Source organism: Aquarana catesbeiana, linkage group LG03 (assembly GCF_042186555.1).
Source record: "Aquarana catesbeiana isolate 2022-GZ linkage group LG03, ASM4218655v1, whole genome shotgun sequence".
Lineage (NCBI taxonomy): Eukaryota > Metazoa > Chordata > Amphibia > Anura > Ranidae > Aquarana > Aquarana catesbeiana.
In genome coordinates this window covers 283,707,961-283,727,375 of record NC_133326.1, presented here as the reverse complement: position 1 = coordinate 283,727,375, position 19,415 = coordinate 283,707,961, and the positions used below count along the sequence as shown (strand labels likewise).

General features: G+C 40.5%; 1 protein-coding gene across 2 annotated transcripts in view; it reads right to left on the bottom strand.

Annotated features, from left to right (window-relative positions):
• LOC141132124 (early endosome antigen 1-like) overlaps positions 1 to 19,415 on the bottom strand; it is a 186,968-nt gene that overhangs the window by 111,783 nt on the left and 55,770 nt on the right. For both annotated transcript variants that reach the window (XM_073620180.1, XM_073620181.1), the window contains 5 exons: positions 15,942 to 16,057; positions 10,047 to 10,101; positions 7,999 to 8,064; positions 3,232 to 3,271; positions 1,303 to 1,416 (listed from right to left, as the gene is read on the bottom strand). In XM_073620180.1, the coding sequence (XP_073476281.1) occupies positions 1,303 to 1,416; positions 3,232 to 3,271; positions 7,999 to 8,064; positions 10,047 to 10,101; positions 15,942 to 16,057 (391 nt within the window). The remainder of the gene's footprint in view (positions 1 to 1,302; positions 1,417 to 3,231; positions 3,272 to 7,998; positions 8,065 to 10,046; positions 10,102 to 15,941; positions 16,058 to 19,415) is intronic.

The window sequence follows — 19,415 nt, the reverse complement described above, 5'->3', positions numbered from 1 at the left end:
AGCATTGCGACGCACGGGGACGGAGTTCAGCCCCAAATTCAAAAAGTAAAACACACAAATATAGAAACAGTACTGTAATCTGTTAGATTACAGTATACTGTATCAAATAATTACACATCCCCTTTGTCCCTAGTGGTTTGTCCAGTGCCCTGCATGCAGTTTTATATTATAAAAACTGTTCTTTCTGCCTGGAAACTGGAGATTGTCCATAGCAACCAAAACGTCCCTTTACATCAAAAGTGGTTTTAGACCAGCTAGAAAACAGCGATAATAAATTAGAATCATGCACAGAATTGAGCGATAGTGATTTGTGGGGAGATCCGTCATCAAACACTGAAAAGTAATGACAGTGACAATTCTGCAACTGAGCAAATTTCAGTGTTTTTGATTTGATTACATTATTGAATAATTTTTATTATTATTATTATATTATTATTTGGTATAATTATTTATAGTTATTTATTATATTGTAATTTATGATTTTGTTTTTCAAACTTTATCATGCCCGGGATGTCTACTAGACTCTTGTTTGGACAGATTTAAGTGAATTATTCCTAAGAATTACAGGCCTACAATATAAAACACCAAATTTCCATGCAAAATAATTGTACCGCTTTCAGCACCTAAAATCTGAAATCATACCGCCAGGGAGGTTAAACAATATCAGAGCAGATGGCTTTGTTAAACCCAAAGGTGCATGTACATGCCTGCTCTTTATATTTGCCCGACATGGTTTTTTTTTTTTAGAGACTTTGAAAGCTTCGCTCTCCTCTCACAAAAGATCTTGCTTAATTACAAAATATCTTACAATTAACTTTTTGAAAAATTTGGAACAATATGGTACAAAGCATGTAGAAGTACACTGGACAGCATACAGCTGCAAGCAGATTTTAAGTTAGGTAAACACATGCAGTTTTTTCTTTAAACCATTAGATGAAAAAAAAAAAACTGACATGCCCACATCAACACAACGATCTGTGATGTAGAGCTCTCCCCAACTGCGCTATTGTAACCTGACAGGGGTCAGGCTAGTCAAATGTTGGATTTCAATGCAGGACGGGTTGACAGAAGCTGTTGTCGTTAGACTGGCTTCTGTTGAACAGACAGTGGTTCAAATGAACCAGGAGTCGGTCGGTTCCTGCTGAACCAGCTGACTTTCGCTACGTGTGTACTGTGCTTTAGAAGAGAATTTCTGCTTTGTCTGTCAGTTTTTTGAATACTGAATGTACTAATTAGCCAAGTTTATGCTTCTTACCACCCTATTTACCCACTTATAGAACATAAGTACTTCATTGCACTTACCAACTATTTCAGTAGCCAGCTGTGCAGCTTTCTGCTCAAACAGGTCTTTCATTTGTTTAATATTAAAAATCTCAGTCTGGGCTTCTTCCAGCTTTTGTTCTAAAGCTTGCAATTCTGTGGCAAAACAAATAGTGTAATACATATAATTAATTATTCATTTGTACTTCAAATCACTGTACTGATTATTTAATCAATATATAAAATAACAGCTTTAGGCCTCATGCACGCTGGACGTTTTTTGCTCCTGGCAGCAGCGGTTTGGCAGAAAAGAAAAACGAATGACGCTTGTAAGCATTTAGGCATGTCAAACACTTGGGTGTTACTTTATTTAACTGGGCAGAATAATTATTTATTCTGGCCACTGAAATGAACTTAGCGCGTCAAGCGTTTTTTTCTACCAAAACGCCACTGCTCCTGGACGCATTCAATAAGAAGTGTCCCCTGTGCTGGTGGCCGCTTCAAATCCTCCATCCTCTGAACCCCCCGAAATACCCCTGTAGCAGTAATTTTCCAGTGCTGCAGGGATTAATGCAGCCATTGAGCCTGTCATAGGCACTCATCAAGGGCGCAGACTATCAAAATGTGTCTCCAATGCTTCTCCAGTGGAGTGGAGATACCCTACCATAGGAAGCTAGTTACTGGTTGGATCACCAGATAAAAAGAACGAAATCCTAAAAAGTACAGCCATCACATTTAAGGATTGATAAGCTGCAATATATTACAATTTTGTTCTTGGGTTTAATACTGCTCTAAAGCTGAGTTCCACCCACTTTTTAAAGGTGGTCTTAAACTAAAGATCACCCGTCCATCCCTCGTTTTTGGATATTTAAAATGTTTTTATTTTTTTTTCTAAACTACCTTTTTCTGAAGTACTAATTTACTTCCGTTCCAGCCGGGCTGTGGCGCAGGACGTCATGTCCTCTTGTGCGACAAGCCCCCCCCCCCACTGTCTTCTGGGACCTGTGTGTATACCAGAAGACAAGCTAGCCATTCACAAAGTGATGCGCGACTCGCGCATGTGCAGTAGGAATCCGGCTGTGAAGATGCAAGGCTCCACTTCCGGTTTCCCTTAGTTGTGGGCTTAATGGACAGGTAAGTGTCCTTATTAAAAGTCAGCAGCTACAGTGTTTGTAGCTGCTGACTTTAAAAAAAAAAAAAAAAAATGTTTTTGGCTGGAACTCCGCTTTAAAGTATAACTAAAGGCAAAACTTTTCTTTAGTTTTGGATAGGGGGGAGAATAATTAGAAAACACTTGTCAGTTTTGTTGCCGTCTGTGCCCCTGTTTAGGGGATTCATCCTCTCTATTTGTCCTGTTTACCTAAGTGAAAGGAAAAGAAAATCCTCAATTTTGTGTTGTCCCTAGAAATGTAATAGAGAGGAAATTCTCCAATGTGGACACAGGTTCTGGTGTCTTAGGGGTTCCCCAGGGAATTCCCTTAATTTGCAGTGATTTCCTCTTACTTCCTGTTTGGCTGTGGGACAGGAAGTGAAGAGAAATCTACGAAATGGGACACAAAATCTGACAGGGGTTATAACCCTCACTTGCTTCATCCAAAATGAAAAAAAAAAAAAATGTGCCTCTAGTTCTACTCTAAGGGTAAAGCTGGAAAGGAAAACAACCCAAATATTTACACCAGAGCTTCCAGTTTCGGTGTAACTGAATCTGGAAGATTCTCTGTACAAGCTGGACCATGGTTTTTGTGGAAACTGGCCTATCTCACAGAACCTCACAGTCTAATGACTGAACTGGAAGATGCCCTAGATACTCAGGTGCCCCAGCTGCACTAAAGACAAAAGGAAGGGAGTGAATACTAATACATGCGTGACATTGCCCAACCTAGGAAGAACATCTAGAATTTGGAATATCATTTCAGTTCTCCATTGACTCCTGTACAATAATGCATTCTTCAATAAAAGAACTGCAAATACCTGTGGCTGCTACCATGGTTGTCCCATCTGAAGCAGAGTACTATAAAATAAATAAAAAAGACAACAGACAATTATAATACAAAAGGAGGCACTGAACGCTATAAAAACTGGATAACATCTGTGTATGAGGTTACATCTAGTATGATTATTTAAAGCTAAAGTAGTATAATGAAAGCAAATCAAAAAAGGTAGCATTAACCCTGATCAAAAGTAAGAAGTTGTAACTGTATACATAAAAAGAGTAAAAAAAAAAAAAAACCCATATACAGTTTCTCACAAAAGTGAGTATACCCCTCACATTTTTTGTAAATATTTTATCATATCTTTTCATGTGACAACACTGAAGAAACTACAGTACACTTTGCTACAATGTAAAGTAGTGAGAGTACAGCTTGTATAACAGTGTAAATTTGCTGTCCCTTCAAAATAACTAAACACACAGCCATCAATGTCTAAATCGGTGGCAACAAAAGTGAGTACACCCCTAAGTGAAAATGTCCAAATTGGGCCCAATTAGCCATTTTCCCTCCCCAGTGTCATGTGACTCGTTAGAGTTACAAGGTCTCAGGTGTGGATGGGGAGCAGGTGTGTTACATTTCGTGTTATTGCTCACTCTCTCATTCTGGTCACTGGAAGTTCGACATGGCACCTCATGGCAAAGAACTCTCTGAGGATCTGAAAAAAAGAATTGTTGCTCTACATAAAGATGGTCTAGGCTATAAGATGATTGTCAAGACCCTAAAACTGAGCTGCAGCACAGTGGCCAAGACCATACAGTGGTTTAACAGGACAGGTTCCACTCAGAAAAGGCCTCGTCATGGTCAACCAAAGTTGTTGAGTGCACGTACTCAGCGTCACATCCAGAGGTTGTCTTTGGGAAATAGATGTATGAGTGCTGCCAGCATTGCTGCAGAGGTTGAAGGGGTGGGAGGTTCAGCCTGTCAGTGCTCAGACCATTAGCCGCACACTAAATCAAATTGGTCTGCATGGCTGTCAGAAGCCTCTGCATGGCATGGCATGCATTGCGGAAGGAAGCCTCTTCTAAAGATGATGCACAAGATAGCCCGCAAACAGTTTGCTGAAGACAAGCAGACTAAAGACATGGCTTACTGGAACCATATCCTGTGGTGTGATGAGACCAAGATAAACTTATTCAGATCAAGCGTGTGTGGCTGCAACCAGTTGAGGAGTACAAAGACAAGTGTGTCTTGCCTACATGCCGTCAAGCATGGTGGTGGAAGTGACATGGGTTGGGGCTGCATGAGTGCTGCCGGCACTGGGGAGCTACAGTTCATTGAGGGAACCATGAATGCCAACGTGTACTGTGACATACTGAAGCAGAGCATGATCCTCTCCCTTTGGAGACTGGACGGCAGGGCAGTATGCCAACATGATAACGACCCCAAACACACCTCCAAGTCGACCACTGCCTTGCTAAAGTAGCTGAGGGTAAAGGTGATGGACTGACCAAGTATGTCTCCAGACCTAAACCATATTGAGCATCTGTGGGGCATCCTCAAAGCGGAAGGTGGAGGAGCGCAAGGTCTCCAACATCCACCAGCTCCGTGATGTTGTCACGGAGAAGTGGAAGAGGACTGCAGTGGCAATATGTGAAGCTCTGGTGAACTCCATGCCCAAGAGGGTTAAGGTAGTACTGGAAAATAATGGTGGCCATACAAAATATTGACACTTTGGGCCCAATTTGGACATGTTCAATTACTTTTGTTGCCAACAGTTAAGACATTAATGGCTGTGTTGAGTTATTTTGAGAGGAGAGCAAATTTACACTATTATACAAACTGTACACTCACTACTTTACATTGTAGCAAAGTGTCATTTCTTCAGTGTTGTCACATGAAAAGATATAATAAAATATTTACAAAAATGTGAGGGGTGTACTCACTTTTGTGAGAGATTTTATATATATATATATATATATATATATATATATATATATATATATATATATATATATATATATATATATTATAAGCACGAGGGGATGGGGCGCTTTAGAAATGTATTTTTATTATTATTCTATTTTTCTTTTGTTACACTGTCCCATTATTTTTGATCACTTTTATGTCTATCACAAGAAATGTAAACATCCCCTGTGATATAAATTTGGGATGACCAGTCCTCTTTATGATCAGATCTCTCCTCGAAAGTATCAGATCCAAAAAAAAAAAAAAAAAAAGGTTTACATCTGCCCTAGGTTCACACAAGTCCGATGAAAATATTATCTTCATTTTAACTCCAAATTTCCTAAGCAACTCTTGGGTCTGGTATGGATTTGAAGGGGAACCCCCATGCCAAGATAAAAAAAAAAAAAAAAGAGAGAGAGTGCTCCCCACTCCTAAACCATACCGGGCCATATGCCTCCAGCATGGGGGGGGCTCTGCCTCTCCCCTACACAACCCTGGGCCCCGAGATCTCGCTCCCATGTCAATGAGTGTACATTGTACCCCTACTCATTCACCAAAAAAAAGTGTCAATAAGAAACAAAAAAACAGACACTTTTTTTGCTTTATTAAAATTAAAAAGGGCCATCGTCAATGTAGATCCAGCGTCAATCACAACGCTTGCCACCATCGCCGCTCCCGAAACAAGAAAAAGAAAAGCTCTGCCCATGGCTCCCGCCATCTGCCTGCTCTGCCGTGTGACAGTTCTTAAATAGCCTAGGGGCGGGGCCAAACCACGACATCATGCACCAGTCGGTGTCCCCTCCCCTAAGCAGGCAGGAGCCTTTTTTTAGATTTTTTTTCGAGTCCAGTGGTGGGCGTCATGATTGACGAAGGATCTACACCGCAGGACATTGTTTTTTTATTTTTGATAAAGGAGTTGTCAAAAACTGGGTCTGGTGTTTTGATTTCTTTTTGACACTTTTTTGGGTGAATGAGTAGGGGTACAACAACCCCATACTTGTTCACATAGGGGGAGGATCTGGGGGTTGTTGTTAAAGGGGGCTTCCAGATTCCGAAAAGCTCCCTGTCAGCAGAACCCTGCACCCACCGGACAGGGTTGGGGGGAAGAGGCCCTTGTCCCCATCAACATGGAGAAAACGTGCTTTGGGGTGCCCCCTGCCTCAAAACACCCCCCCATGTGGCCTGGTATGATTCAGGAGGACACCAGGACAATCGAGTCCCCCCCCTTTTCTGGTATAGATTTGGGAGGGGAACCCCATGTTGTGTGTTATTTTTTTTTTTTTTTTAACATCCATACCAGATCCGAAAGAGTCTGATATGGATTGGGGGGACCCCCATGCTGTTTTTTTTTTTTTTTTCAGATCAAATTTGCAATAAAAACTGAAAAAAAAGTGCTCAGAAAACGCAAAGGACTCTTTTTCAATTCGCACCGAATTCTCACTGCCACTGCACCACATATATGTGAACCACAGAGAAGGCTGTCAGTTTAAACATAATGCGAATCTGATGCAGCTTAAAACATACCCAATTCGCATATATGTGACCGGAGCCTCAACCGGAAGTGACTGGTCCTCCTATCAAAGAGGTGAAGAGGGACAATCTGGTCTCTCCTCACCTCTGTGGCCAGCTGTGCGAACCACCAGATCATTTTCCGGGCTTGTCAGTGAGAACGGTAACCCAAGATACACAGGCAAGCAGTGGGAAAGGGAGAGACTCCTCCCGTTGCTTCTAAAAGTGATCCAGTGGCTAATCAGCCTCTTGCATTGCTTTTATCAGAAAGTGAAAAAAAAATGAATGGGGGTTATGGCTGACAGCTTCAGCCATAACCCAGGTAAACCACCACCATCCATCACGTATATATACATATTGCGGTCCTATAGTGGATAGCAACAGCTTTAAAAAAAAAAAAAAAAAAGCTCACCATACACTGAGAATTTTAGCCAATTCCTAATACATTAGCTGAGGTTTGCTACATGGAGTGGCCCTCTCTGGCCCGACATACTTTGATCAAAAGATTTGATTTGATTGGAACATTTTTAGCCAAACAGCGGTTGCATCCAACCAAGTGTGTGCAAGTAAAGACTACCAGATCAGATCAGTGGCTCCAAAGAAAAAAAGACAAATATGCAAATCTTAACATTTTCCTACTGATCCAGGGGTCTCCTATCATATTAAAGATTAACAACCCGTTGGAGGAGATGGGACCAGACTCCATTTGTACGGAAAAAAAAGTTAAGATTGCCAAGTAATATAAGCTGCCTCTGGATCTACTGATTGTTTTAATAAACATATCATTATTCATATTTTCATCATATGCTTGGTTTTAAATTGTTTAGGTTACTTTATTAATTCACAGCGATTAATAAACCTTGAATTCTCAGAAGATATGCAGAAAACATGAACTGTTCGAGACCACTGAGAGAATCTGAGAAGGAATATATTGGGGTTGATTTAGTAAGACTGGAGAATGCAAAATCTGGTGCAGCTCTGCAAAGAAACCAATCAGCTTCCACTTTTTTTTTTTTTTTTTTTGTCAAAGCTTAATTGAACAAGCTGAAGTTAAAAGCCAATTGGCTACCATGCACAGCTTCACCAGATTTTACACTTTCCAGTTTTAGTAAATTAACCCCACTGTTTCAGGGGCTTTTATTTTAGCTACAACACGTACCCATATATTATTAGGATGGCTCATGCAAGAAAAAAAAATGAAAGAACCATAAAGAACAAAAACATTTTTTAAATAGACTACCGTAAACAAACAAACAAAAAAAAAATGCATACATAAAATAATCAAATAAATCAGACTTCTATGAGCCTACTTCAAAGATTTTAAAGGAATTACTTGCTTCAGCTGCTCTTGAACAGTTTCCAGCTCCTTTTTCAACTCTTCTGCATACCATTTCTCTTCCTGAATTAATCAAAGAGGTAAAAAATAAAAAATATTGTTCATTTAGCTCACATGTTTTTTTGATACTCTAGTAATACATTTTTCAATTGGGGTCTGGCATTTAGCTGCACCTGGAGGACACAGGCACACAGTCTTCCTCTATTCCCGCTGCTGGCGGCCTGTTAAACTCCACGAGAGTCTAACAGTTGCTGCGGGTTGGACGGGGCTGAACAGTGCACCTAGCGATTTGTGCATTTAGAACAGTATGCGCCCACAGACAAAGACCCAGAATGCTGGTAGTGGGGCTGGACAATGTAATTGTGCCCTCCAGCCACAGCTAAATGCTGGAGCTTCATGCCCTGGGTCTAAACGCCAATTGTATATGGGACCAAACTGATGAACACTGATGTAACCTTGAATCAGTATTTATCAGTTTTTTCCTAGCGACTGATAATGCCAGTGTAAAAGAATTCTTAATATTTGGCACCTAGGATATTTTCAGCCCCAAAACTCTTATAAAATATTAATGTTAACTCAATCAAATGTAGTATAACACTTTATTGTAAAGTGCAGCCCACAGAAAACAACTATGCATGTGATGTGTTGTGAGTGTTTATTTCTGATCACTAAATAACGTGCAAATTGGTTGTTATTTTAAAGCATATCTCCCCCCCACCCCTTCCAAAAAAAAAAAAAAAAAAATCATATACTGCAATCTTACCAGTAGATGTGGTAATTGCCCTGTTTGTTTTTTCATTTATCACCTGGTGGTCTAGTCAGTAACACACTTCCTGTCTTAGGGTGACAAAACTTACCTCACTGTAAATATGGAGGGGCAATGCTGTCACCATATACTACAAACACCCCCTCCTCAGTGACATTACATAAGGTGGAAGTGTTGTGTAACTCACAGAAGATAGCAGGGAAAGTGGACAACACCGTTTTAAATACTGTGGCAATTCAGTGCACATGAAGCACGCTGGATTTCCTGAGAGGATCAACAGGTATGTTTCTGTGTTCCGATGTTTATTAAATCTAAAAGCAGCTTACATCAAGCAGTCTTTTACGCATTTTGGCCAAGTACAACCATAATTATATGAAGGCTATGACTTGGCTGAAACAAGCAAGAAGACTGTTAAGTGTGTCTTTGAATTTTAAATGGTTATGAACCCAAAAGTAAACATTTATTATGTTGCAGCTTACCATTTCTTAGATGTGATGGCTGTATTTATTTTCTTTTTTAGGCCTTATTTCCTCTATTTTCATCTGGTGATTCAGCCAGCAAGTCTTCTTTTCCCAAAAAAACAAGCTCTCCAGCAGCTGGATCAGCTTCTCAGCAGGCTGCTGAGCCAGTGGCTGACAGTCACCAGCTCTCTGCATTCAGAGGTCTTTGATCAGTTCTCTGTCTTAGAGGCAATGGGGGAAAGCTGCAGCATCGGATCAGTGCTGAAGCCATCTAGGTGAGTATGTATGTTCAACTCCTAGCTATGGGCAGAGCATAGAAACCGTGTACCCCCAGGGCTCTTTTAGATGTGTAAAAGTCTAGAAACAGCACACCCCCAGGGTTTCTTTTAGATGCGACATAGTCTAAGAACAGTGCATCCCCGGGGCTCCTTTAGATGTGACAGAGCCTAGCTACATTGGTTTTGGTTTTAATACCACTATAATAAACATTGGAACTCATTACTGCACGTGGGTCTTTGCATTACAGTATTTCATGAGCGAAAGTGGAAAGGAGCCTGTATAGAGTAGCAGCGTTTCCTTGATTCCCATGGACAGCTTAAGCAGAGCAGGTATACAATATTCCTACTTACATGCTTCTGTACTTGTTTAAAATGTTCTTGGCATGCTGAAAGGAAAATGAATGCAGCCACCACATCTAAAGACTGGCAAGCTGCAGTACATAACATTTTTGTTCTTGGGAAGAAAAATTATGAAAAACTCTGAACCAGATTGGCAAAATAATGTTCTTTTACCGAAAGCCTTGAAGACTATATTACTACCTTAAGTGATGCTTGCAAATCCTTGATCTCCTGTCGAAGAAGCAATATTTCTTCCCTTTGAAAAAAATAAAATTAAATAAATACAGAAGAAAAAAAAAAAAAAACACATCGGCCTTGTATACAAACACTAAGCAAATGTCTTACACTGTTTTAGAAGTACTAAGTTCCATATTTAGAGATTTTTCAAGATGAAGGTCTAGTTGTAGCTTTGCACATGTAGTCACCATTTGTGTGATTAATAAAAAAAAAATAGTCAAGAATAAATATCTAGCTAAACCATGCAAAATAAAACCTATAGTATAGTAACCCTTTATCTAGAAGTCCAGGGCAGTGACATTACAGTCCTTGCAGCATCTAAGGATTCCAAAAACACTATAACAATTGGCATAATAGCTAGAGACGTAATTTTAGAATCAAATCTGCTGTCCATCGCTTGTTACATGCTTTAAAGTCCAACTAATATACACTTGAATATACTAGGATAACCCTGTAAAGCAAAGCATCTATGCAGTCCTTGTGTGCCACCTTTTGTAAGAATAATATGTTTGTCACAGGTACTGAACCTCTAGATCTGCCTAACTGGTCCATTCCTGGGGTACTTATTTTACGGAGTCAGACAAATATTTTTTTTCTTTAAAGAGGTTGTAAACCCTATAAAAAAATACAAATTCTGTAAGACAAAAAGGCATAATGAGCTAGTATGCATCGCATATTATGAAATACTTACCATAGAACGGAGCCCTTGCAGCGGCGCCCACACACTGCTGACGGATTCTTATGAATTTTATAGTAATAAGAATCCGTCTAAACCACCCAGGAAACCCATTGTGAGTGGGGTGGATTCACTGTTTGCCAGAATTGGTGAATACCTTGACAGTTTTCAACAGCCGTTGGCACAGAGCTGTCCCGCCTATCTGAAGGATAGCAGGGATCTTATGCAATTATTGCAGGGGATTGAGGTCAATGATGAGCATCTTCTGGCCAGTATTGATGTCAACTTCCTATACACCAACATCCAACAGAAACATGCCATTTAGGCGGTAGTATGGGCTTTGAATAACACCAAAATGAAAAATAAATAAAAAGATTTCTTGGTATATGCCTTAGATCTAGCCATGAGTCACAATTTCTTCTGGCATGACAAACAGTTTTTGAAGTGACTCACTTCCGGCACTGACATCACTTCTGGTCTCGTAGGAACGCCCCCAATGGTGTTTGCTGCATCTTCTTACAATTTCAATGCCTGTTTTTAACTTACTTTTGTAAGTATACCTTTTTAGCGCAATAAATTTGCTTTCTTAGCATATTTCACTATTGGTCCCCCTTTTTTCTTCCTTTTTGGGTACCTGGTTTTGTATGGCTGAGCATTTACGTTGAAGGATCGTTTATCATCTCATCAGTGAACCTGCCATCCTGTGTTGTTCTCTGGATATCGTTCTAAGCCTTATTGACTACCAGACTGAAAAGCTGGGTGTCATTGTGATTTGGTGAGTGGGGACACATGTGGGGGTGCCTTGGTATGCCTGAAAATATTTTTCTGCAACATTTTTCTCTGCACTTTTTGCACACCAGATGTGTAGCATTCCCTGCGATTTCGCACATTAGTTGTGAAGCACTTTTTTTTTTTTTTTATATGGACTGTATTTAGTTGTGAAACACTTTTTTTTATATGGACTATATGTTTTTGTCACCTATTATGGGTCTCTGTTTGTGAGCGCCGTATTTATATATTTTGTCACTATGGTCAAGTGTTTAGCACTTTGTGTATAGCAGCTACATTCATTCTTTATCACCCATTTTTTACACCATCAGCGCGATATATTTAGATTATATATTTTTTCCATACAATATTACAGAACTGAGAATTTCCTAACATTGCCAAATGCGAAGCACTGTACACTTGTCTTGCACAATTTTCTTTCAAGCACCAAGATTCCTAAATCAGGGTTAGAGGTACAAAGATTGCAAACTGCTACTATGAATGTCTAATGCCAGTATGATGCACTACAATAGTGAAAAATAATGTACTCTCATTCAATATTTTTATTATAGGAAATGCAGTGCGTACATAATATTAGTAGCACTTGGAGTGCTGGTAATGACAAAAAGTATACAAGGTTCACGAATAACATCACAGCTAAAAGGATGAGAACAAGAAACAAAACAATGCTGTGTTGCGTTAGAACAAATGGTTTTAAATATAATGGGAATGGAGGCTTCGGTCCTCCGAAAACACACGATACATAAGTCCATGTGGCTGGAACTATAATGCCATCAGGTGATCCAGTATGTGAAGCACAAAATAGAAAGAGGGGAAAACCCCTCAATATTTTTATTGAAGGAAATGCAGTGCGTACATAATATTAGTAGCACTTGGAGTGCTGGTAATGACAAAAAGTATACAAGGTTCACGAATAACATCACAGCTAAAAGGATGAGAACAAGAAACAAAACAATGCTGTGTTGTGTTAGAACAAATGGTTTTAAATATAATGGGAATGGAGGCTTCGGTCCTCTGAAAACACACGTTACATAAGTCCATGTGGCTGGAACTATAATGCCATCAGGTGATCCAGTATGTGAAGCACAAAATAGAAAGAGGGGAAAACACCTAGAACTCATAAAAAGAAAAATAACAAAAAAAAAAAAGTGGGCAGGAGATGAAAAGGGAAAAAAGAAAAAGGAAAGGCAAGAGAAGAGAAAGGAAAGGGGGGTCAGCCGCCCAAGCCAGGCCATGGTCAAATTCAATAATCCTGACTAGGTCTCGAGTGTCAGGGCTCGAGGATAGAGGAATCAAAGCCAGGAGGAAGAAAGTGGTCCACCCAAGGTTGCCAGACTTTCTGGTGCTTAGGGATATTTTCTAGTATGGTGGCCTTAATTTTGCTATGAATTATAGCTTGAGTCATTCTATTTTTAGTATCGAGTACACAAAGTGCTGAGGTCTTCCAGGCCCTTGTTATGGTTTGTTTAGAGGCAGTCATAAGTCGCTGTAACAGTTTAATCTGTCCCCTAGTAAGGTCAAGAGCACACTGGTTTAAGAGAGCGATAGCTGGATCAGGTTCTAGAGTTTGCTTAAGCAATGTTGAGGCCATCCTGAAGATCTCAGCCCAAAACAGCTGCACGATTGGGCAAGTCCACCAAATATGAACATGCGTACCCAGGTCTCCACATCCGCAATAGCACACAGAAGGGTAACCAGGGAAAAATAAATTGAAGGGACTGCATTGACTGTTCATGGAATTGTCAACCAATAGTGCACACATTCCAGAAGACTGAGCACAGATCTAGTGAGAAGGATGATAGAATATGAAGACACAGAAATTGTTAGGCTGACTTCAGCCCACATTGGATCTACCATCTTAGGTCTCATTCACACAACTGTTTAAAGAAAAAAAAAGCTTTCAGATCAGTAACATAGAATCCAAAAATCCAAGAACACGAGCTTTACGTGTGTAGCACCCTCTACCATAGGGTAGGTTCTAGGGTGAGGAACTGTCAGTACAGGTAAATTTAAGCAGGCCTATGCTGCAAGCTAGGCCTGTTTGTTTTTGATCTGGGGGCAGGGAGTGGCTAGTGTAGCAGTGGGTGTGACCAGCTGTACTTTAGTTCTGAGGCGCCTCCCCTGCTTCCAAGGAGAATGTTCTGGAAGAGGGGCAGGGCCTAGACCTGGAGTGGCAGGCAGCTCATGTGAGGATCCCTGACCAATCCCCAACTGGAATTAGCAAAGGGCAGGCCTCCCATATAAGCTGGGGTAACAGGCCATTGGGAGGAGTTGTCGGCCGGGAGAAGTGGAGAATGAAGTACTAGACAGCAGCAGGAAGGCACCCCCATCTGGGGGGGGGTGCACCAGTCGTGGGAGGAGGCCCGGGAGAGCTGTGAGGGAGCTTCCCCCTTACACGGTCATGGGTGAAGTCCTCATCATTACACGGTCATTGATGAGGAGTTCCTGGAGCAGAAGGGCAAGAGAAGCTGTCGGAACGTATGGTCCAGTTAAGTTCTCCATCATGGACTCAGGGCAGAGAAAGGTCGGTGAGTGAACCACAGAGGAGGGCTGGATGTGGAGACATGCCAGGAAGTCTGTGAGGGAACTTTGTCCTTACACGGTCAAGGATGAAGTCCTCATCTTTACACGGTCATTGATGAGGAGTTCTGGATCAGAGGAGAGACTGTGGGGAATAGTGTCAAATCGATATGGCCCGAGGGCGCAGGATTTGCAAGCTGGACTAGCTGAGAACAGTAGTACACCGTTCAGCACATGCTACTAAACTACTAGGCCTCCGAGGAAAGGTACTGCCGACCTCTGGCCTAGTAGCAGCAACTTATCAGAGTCAGCATTAGAGACTATTCAGAGTGGGCTCTTTTGCATATAGAAGTGACAGGAAACATAATGTGCTACAGAATAAGTTTGTGCAGGAGGGAAGTATTCCTGGGAGCAATAGTCTGCAGGAGTTACACAGAGGAGGAGCAATAATCTGCATGGTGAAGCAGGGAAGAAACTGTAGATGTTAAACATGTGCATAATTTCTTCAAGGCTCAACCAACATTCTTAATGTAATGTAATTTGATCTATGGGCATCCCATATACCCTTTTCCCCAACCAAGTTATATCCCCCAAAATAAAAACAAAACAAAGCAAATGACTGTTCATTGTCGCAGAGGTGATACATGGAGGTCTAGCAGCAGAGTCATTTGGTGGATCTCAGTTACTAGTGGCAACACACCACTACACTTGTATTCAATGCATTAAGGTAAAAAACCTTCTGTGTGGAGCAGACACTCCCTCCTCATTGACTAAGAAAGCAGCGGGAGCCATTGGAAGGATCAGGAGAGAGGGGGCAAGGCCGAGCCGCAGCTCTATGTGTGAACCCAAAAAGAGAAGAAATCAGGGCTGCTCTGTGCAAAACCACTGCACAGTGCAGGTAAGTATGAGTAGGTTTGTTATTTTTTCTTTAAACAGACATTGCCTTTAATAACACTTTGAGTCTAAACAAAGGGGAAAATAAAGTATCATAAAAGCAAATTATGTATGCATACACATTTTTACGCATCTACCTGCAAGATTTACTGATCATTGCGCAGGAACTTTACCTTTCTCATAAAAAACATGTGTAATAACATTAGTAACATTTTATGGCCATATAAATGAAGCCTAAATCTGATTCATTCATTCAACAATCAAGCTTATTGAACTTGCATAATGATACTGATGTTTAAATGTTGCAGATCTAGGAACCTACACATTAACTCGTTTTTTCCCGTTAAACGCCCTTTGATGCTGCAGATGTGGTAAAACTACAAGTCCCATCATGCTTTTGCCTTCAGGCATCATGCAGTGCCCAATGGGACTTGCAGTTCCCAAAGCAGCTGGATTGCCAAAGTTGTCTACCGATGCTATAATCTAGGATGGCCTTGGTTTAAGCAAACTTTATTGTCAAGAGCCTGGTCCCGCCCTCTCTTGTCGCTCCCAAGTGGCCAGTAAGGCTATTCATCAAAGCGATTGGGTCTAAAAGAGCCTGAAGCAAAAGCTCTCCACTGTGGCAGCTGAAATCTGTCTACCAAAGTGGCACCCAAAGGGCTCCCAGAATGCTCTGTAGAAAACCTGAGCTGATGTGAAAGCTTTTAAAGGTCCTTTAGACTTTCATCTCATGTCCCAACTCAGCGTTAACTCTTAATGGCAAATCCAAATGAAGAGATTAAACATATCTCTGCCAAAAGTGGGCCTCAACTCATTCCCTTTTAGAGAATCTGAATTATGTAAACAATTTACTCTATTTTGGAAAATAAATCATATAAATTCTTAACACTCTTATAACACTGTTCTGTTATAGATTCCAAATGATTTTAAAAATATAAAACCCAATTAAATATATAATTCAACTCATGTAATGCACATACCTTTCTGAAGTAGAATTGGCCTCTGCTTCATTACCTTGCTCATGAGCAGCTTCATAATGTTTAAAAAGTTCATCAGCTGTTGCATGGGCTTTCATACAAAGGGGACAGATGAAGCCCTAAAAAAGAAAAAAACACTACTTTATGCCACAGTTTCCATTTACTTTTTATTTGTAACAATCTGGACTCAACAAATGCAGGTGCCAGGCCTCAGGTGTGGATTTTCTTTCCACAAAGTCAATGGTCTGATATTGTAGTTGTGCAACAGAACTGTTTAGCAAAGCTAAATTCTTATAAACATACTATATCTAATCGAAAAGATTTTTACATTTAACTATCATTTCATGAACAAAGGTTAAAGTAGATGAAACATCAGGTAGAATCGATCAGATTAAAGCAGATATCGCAATACATATTGAAAATAAATGTAAAAAAAAAAAAAAAAAAATGAAATATGGCTTTGCTACAGTAAAAATGTGTTGTACTGGCTGAGCACCTGGATTATGATGAGGTAGGATTATAATTATTATTTAACAATTAAGAAAAATAATCACTGTAGAAATAAGCAGAATAAATTACCACCACCACTATCACATTTCAGAATATACAGCAGAGGACAAGGCCAATTAAAGACTTCACAAGGTCATGCATAAAGAAAACCACCTCCCAGGAAACTACAACAGGATTAGCAAGGCAAAGTCTTCAAATGACTGATATATGACACCTACAGCAAAAGGAACGTAAAAAAAAAAATTCCATGTTTCGATTTCCCAGTACAAGATACAGAATGAAAGGTGAAACCTAAGGGTTTCCCATGGACAAAAGCCAGATTTTATTTTTGTTTTCGATAACATTAGCAGTCACTTAAGTTTTTTTGTGATGGTTTACATACCCTTTATCTTATTTGTACTCTTTTGGTCTGCTAAACATGTCATTGAAAGTGGTTTGTCATATCTGTTCAATAGGGGAAGAAATGCCTACCTGTGTCCTCCCCCAAGTGTCATATAAAGGCAAGAAAAAGGGCCACATCCAGCCACTGTGCCACTGCATAAGTCATCAAACCTTTATTTATTTATTGGTAGTCTGAAATGGTATAACTGAGACACTGGAGAAGATTCCCACATACAGGTACTATAGACTTCATGATGTTCCTCACATAGTGAACAGTCGCAGAGCTGAACTAATATTAAAGCGGAACTAAACCCATAAATTTAACAGGTTAAAAAACAGTTACATTACCGGCATGCCAGGAATGCTCTGTCACATTTGCTTGAGCTGTCAACCAAACTGTCAAACCATCAAGTGGCTGATGTCATAACTGATCACATGTGCAGCACCATAGCAGCTGAAGACCAAACAGAGGCTAATAGGTCAGCTTCCTTAAAATTCAAGGTTAGATGCGGTAGGCAGCCTGGGTAAATGAATGGGCTGCCCTACTACAACACACTTTAGGCTCTGTTCACACCTAGGCATTTTTGGGTGTTTTCTGCTGTAAGCCTCGGCTCTAAAAACAGCCAACAATACCATTGCAGTAAGGCTTCAAGCTTGGAGATACTTTTATAAACTTTATGACCCGTCCACAAAAAGTACAAGCATTCCTATCCCCCTCAACTCGCTAAAGTTTATAACACCAGACATCTTCTCTAAATGGATAGCCAAGGGTCTGCATACCATTGAAGATGTGATATATGATGGACGCTTGATTTCCTTTTAAAGCTTGACCCAAAAATACTCCCTACCTACTAATGAATCATCTTCCTATACTAGACTATCATCTATATTGAATATTCATAAGCTCTCCTCCGTTGAAGTGCCAGTCAGGGCATGGTCCTATTGGAACTCAACAGACCCTAAACTCAAAGCTATTTCCATGTTCTATGAACTGCTAAATGCTAAATCCACATTTACAAAAAAATCTCCATTTGGATAAATGGGAGACGGAACTGGGACATTCCTTTTCTGACTATCAATGGTAGAGAGCAATTAAATGCAATTATCAATACTCCAAATGCTCAAATTACTGGGAAATGGCCCAGAAACTCCATCTAAGATGATATCTTACTCCCTTACCTAATGGCAAAATTTTCCCCCACCACCACTAATGAATGTTGGAGAGGATGTGGACAGGTAGGCACCTCGACACATATGCTTTCATTTACGTTGTTTTTGGGCAGAGATATTTAAACTGATCTCTCAAGTCACAGGTTTCATTGCTAAGCCAAATATAGAAAAAGCGATTCTCAGTACCAACTCTACTTCAATTCCAGGCTCCCTACATCCAATAGTTATGCACATGCTTTTCGCAGCTAGAGCAGCCATTTTGAAAAAAATGGAAAACTAACGAAATCCCAAGCATAAGAGAGGTAATTACCCAGGTCAATGAGGTTGGTAAATATGAACAATTACTGACTTATAAAGACAGGAAGACCCAACAGTTTGAAACCCACTATAAAGTCCCTAAACCCTGTGCAGCGGAAACCTGAATTTCCGTTTATTCTATTACCGTATATACTCGAGTATAAGCCGAGCTTTTCAGAACACTTTTTGGTGCTGAAAATGCCCCCCTCGGCTTATACTTGAATCAAGCACTTTTCTGCAGCAGAGAATGACATTTTCCGAACCGACTTTGGGGCCCCGTATCTTGGGGCCACTTGGTGCTAGGAACCCCAAAGATAGGGGGTCCCAAAGTCGGTTCGGAAAATGTCATTCTCTGCTGCAGAAAAGTGCTTGACATTTTCTGAACCGACTTTGGTGCCCCCGTATCTCGGGGCCACTTGGTGCTAGGAACCCCAGCTTTGGATATGTTGTAGTGCTCGCTCCACTGAGTTTGCACACCAAATTTGAGGTTCCTAGCACCAAGTGGCCCCGAGATGTGGGGCCCCAAAATCGGTCAACTGTGTCCATCTGCAGCAATGTCATTTCGGGACCCTTTGGGTTCAGAGACCCCAAATTTTGGCTGCAGCTAGGGGGCATCTAGGAACCCTTAACTACCAAGTTTGAAGTTCAGCGGACCTATGGCTGCAAATGGGCACAGTGAGGCTGCAAATGGGCACTGTTCACCCTCTTTTCCACTTACAGTAGCTGCGCATTTCTCACCCTAGGCTTATACTCGAGTCAATAAGTTTTCCCAGTTTTTTGTGGTAAAATTAGGTGCCTCAGTTTATATTCGGGTCGGCTTATACTCGAGTATATACGGTAATTGTGATTTCATTATACTCTTCTTCGTTTCTTCTTTTATATGCATCCTTAAATACAACAAGTGTCGGTCACTGATGTTTAAAGGTTAAATAGTTAATACATAAAAACAAATCTAAGGCTAAAGACTTTCTTTCAATTTCTTATATAAGCTAAATGTTTTATAATTGAGGACTGTCTACGTATGTTACAACTATTCCATACAGAATTGCAATCCTAAAACACATTTTCCCTATGTAACCTTCAGGCATTGACTTTAACCTGTTAATTTGACATTGGATA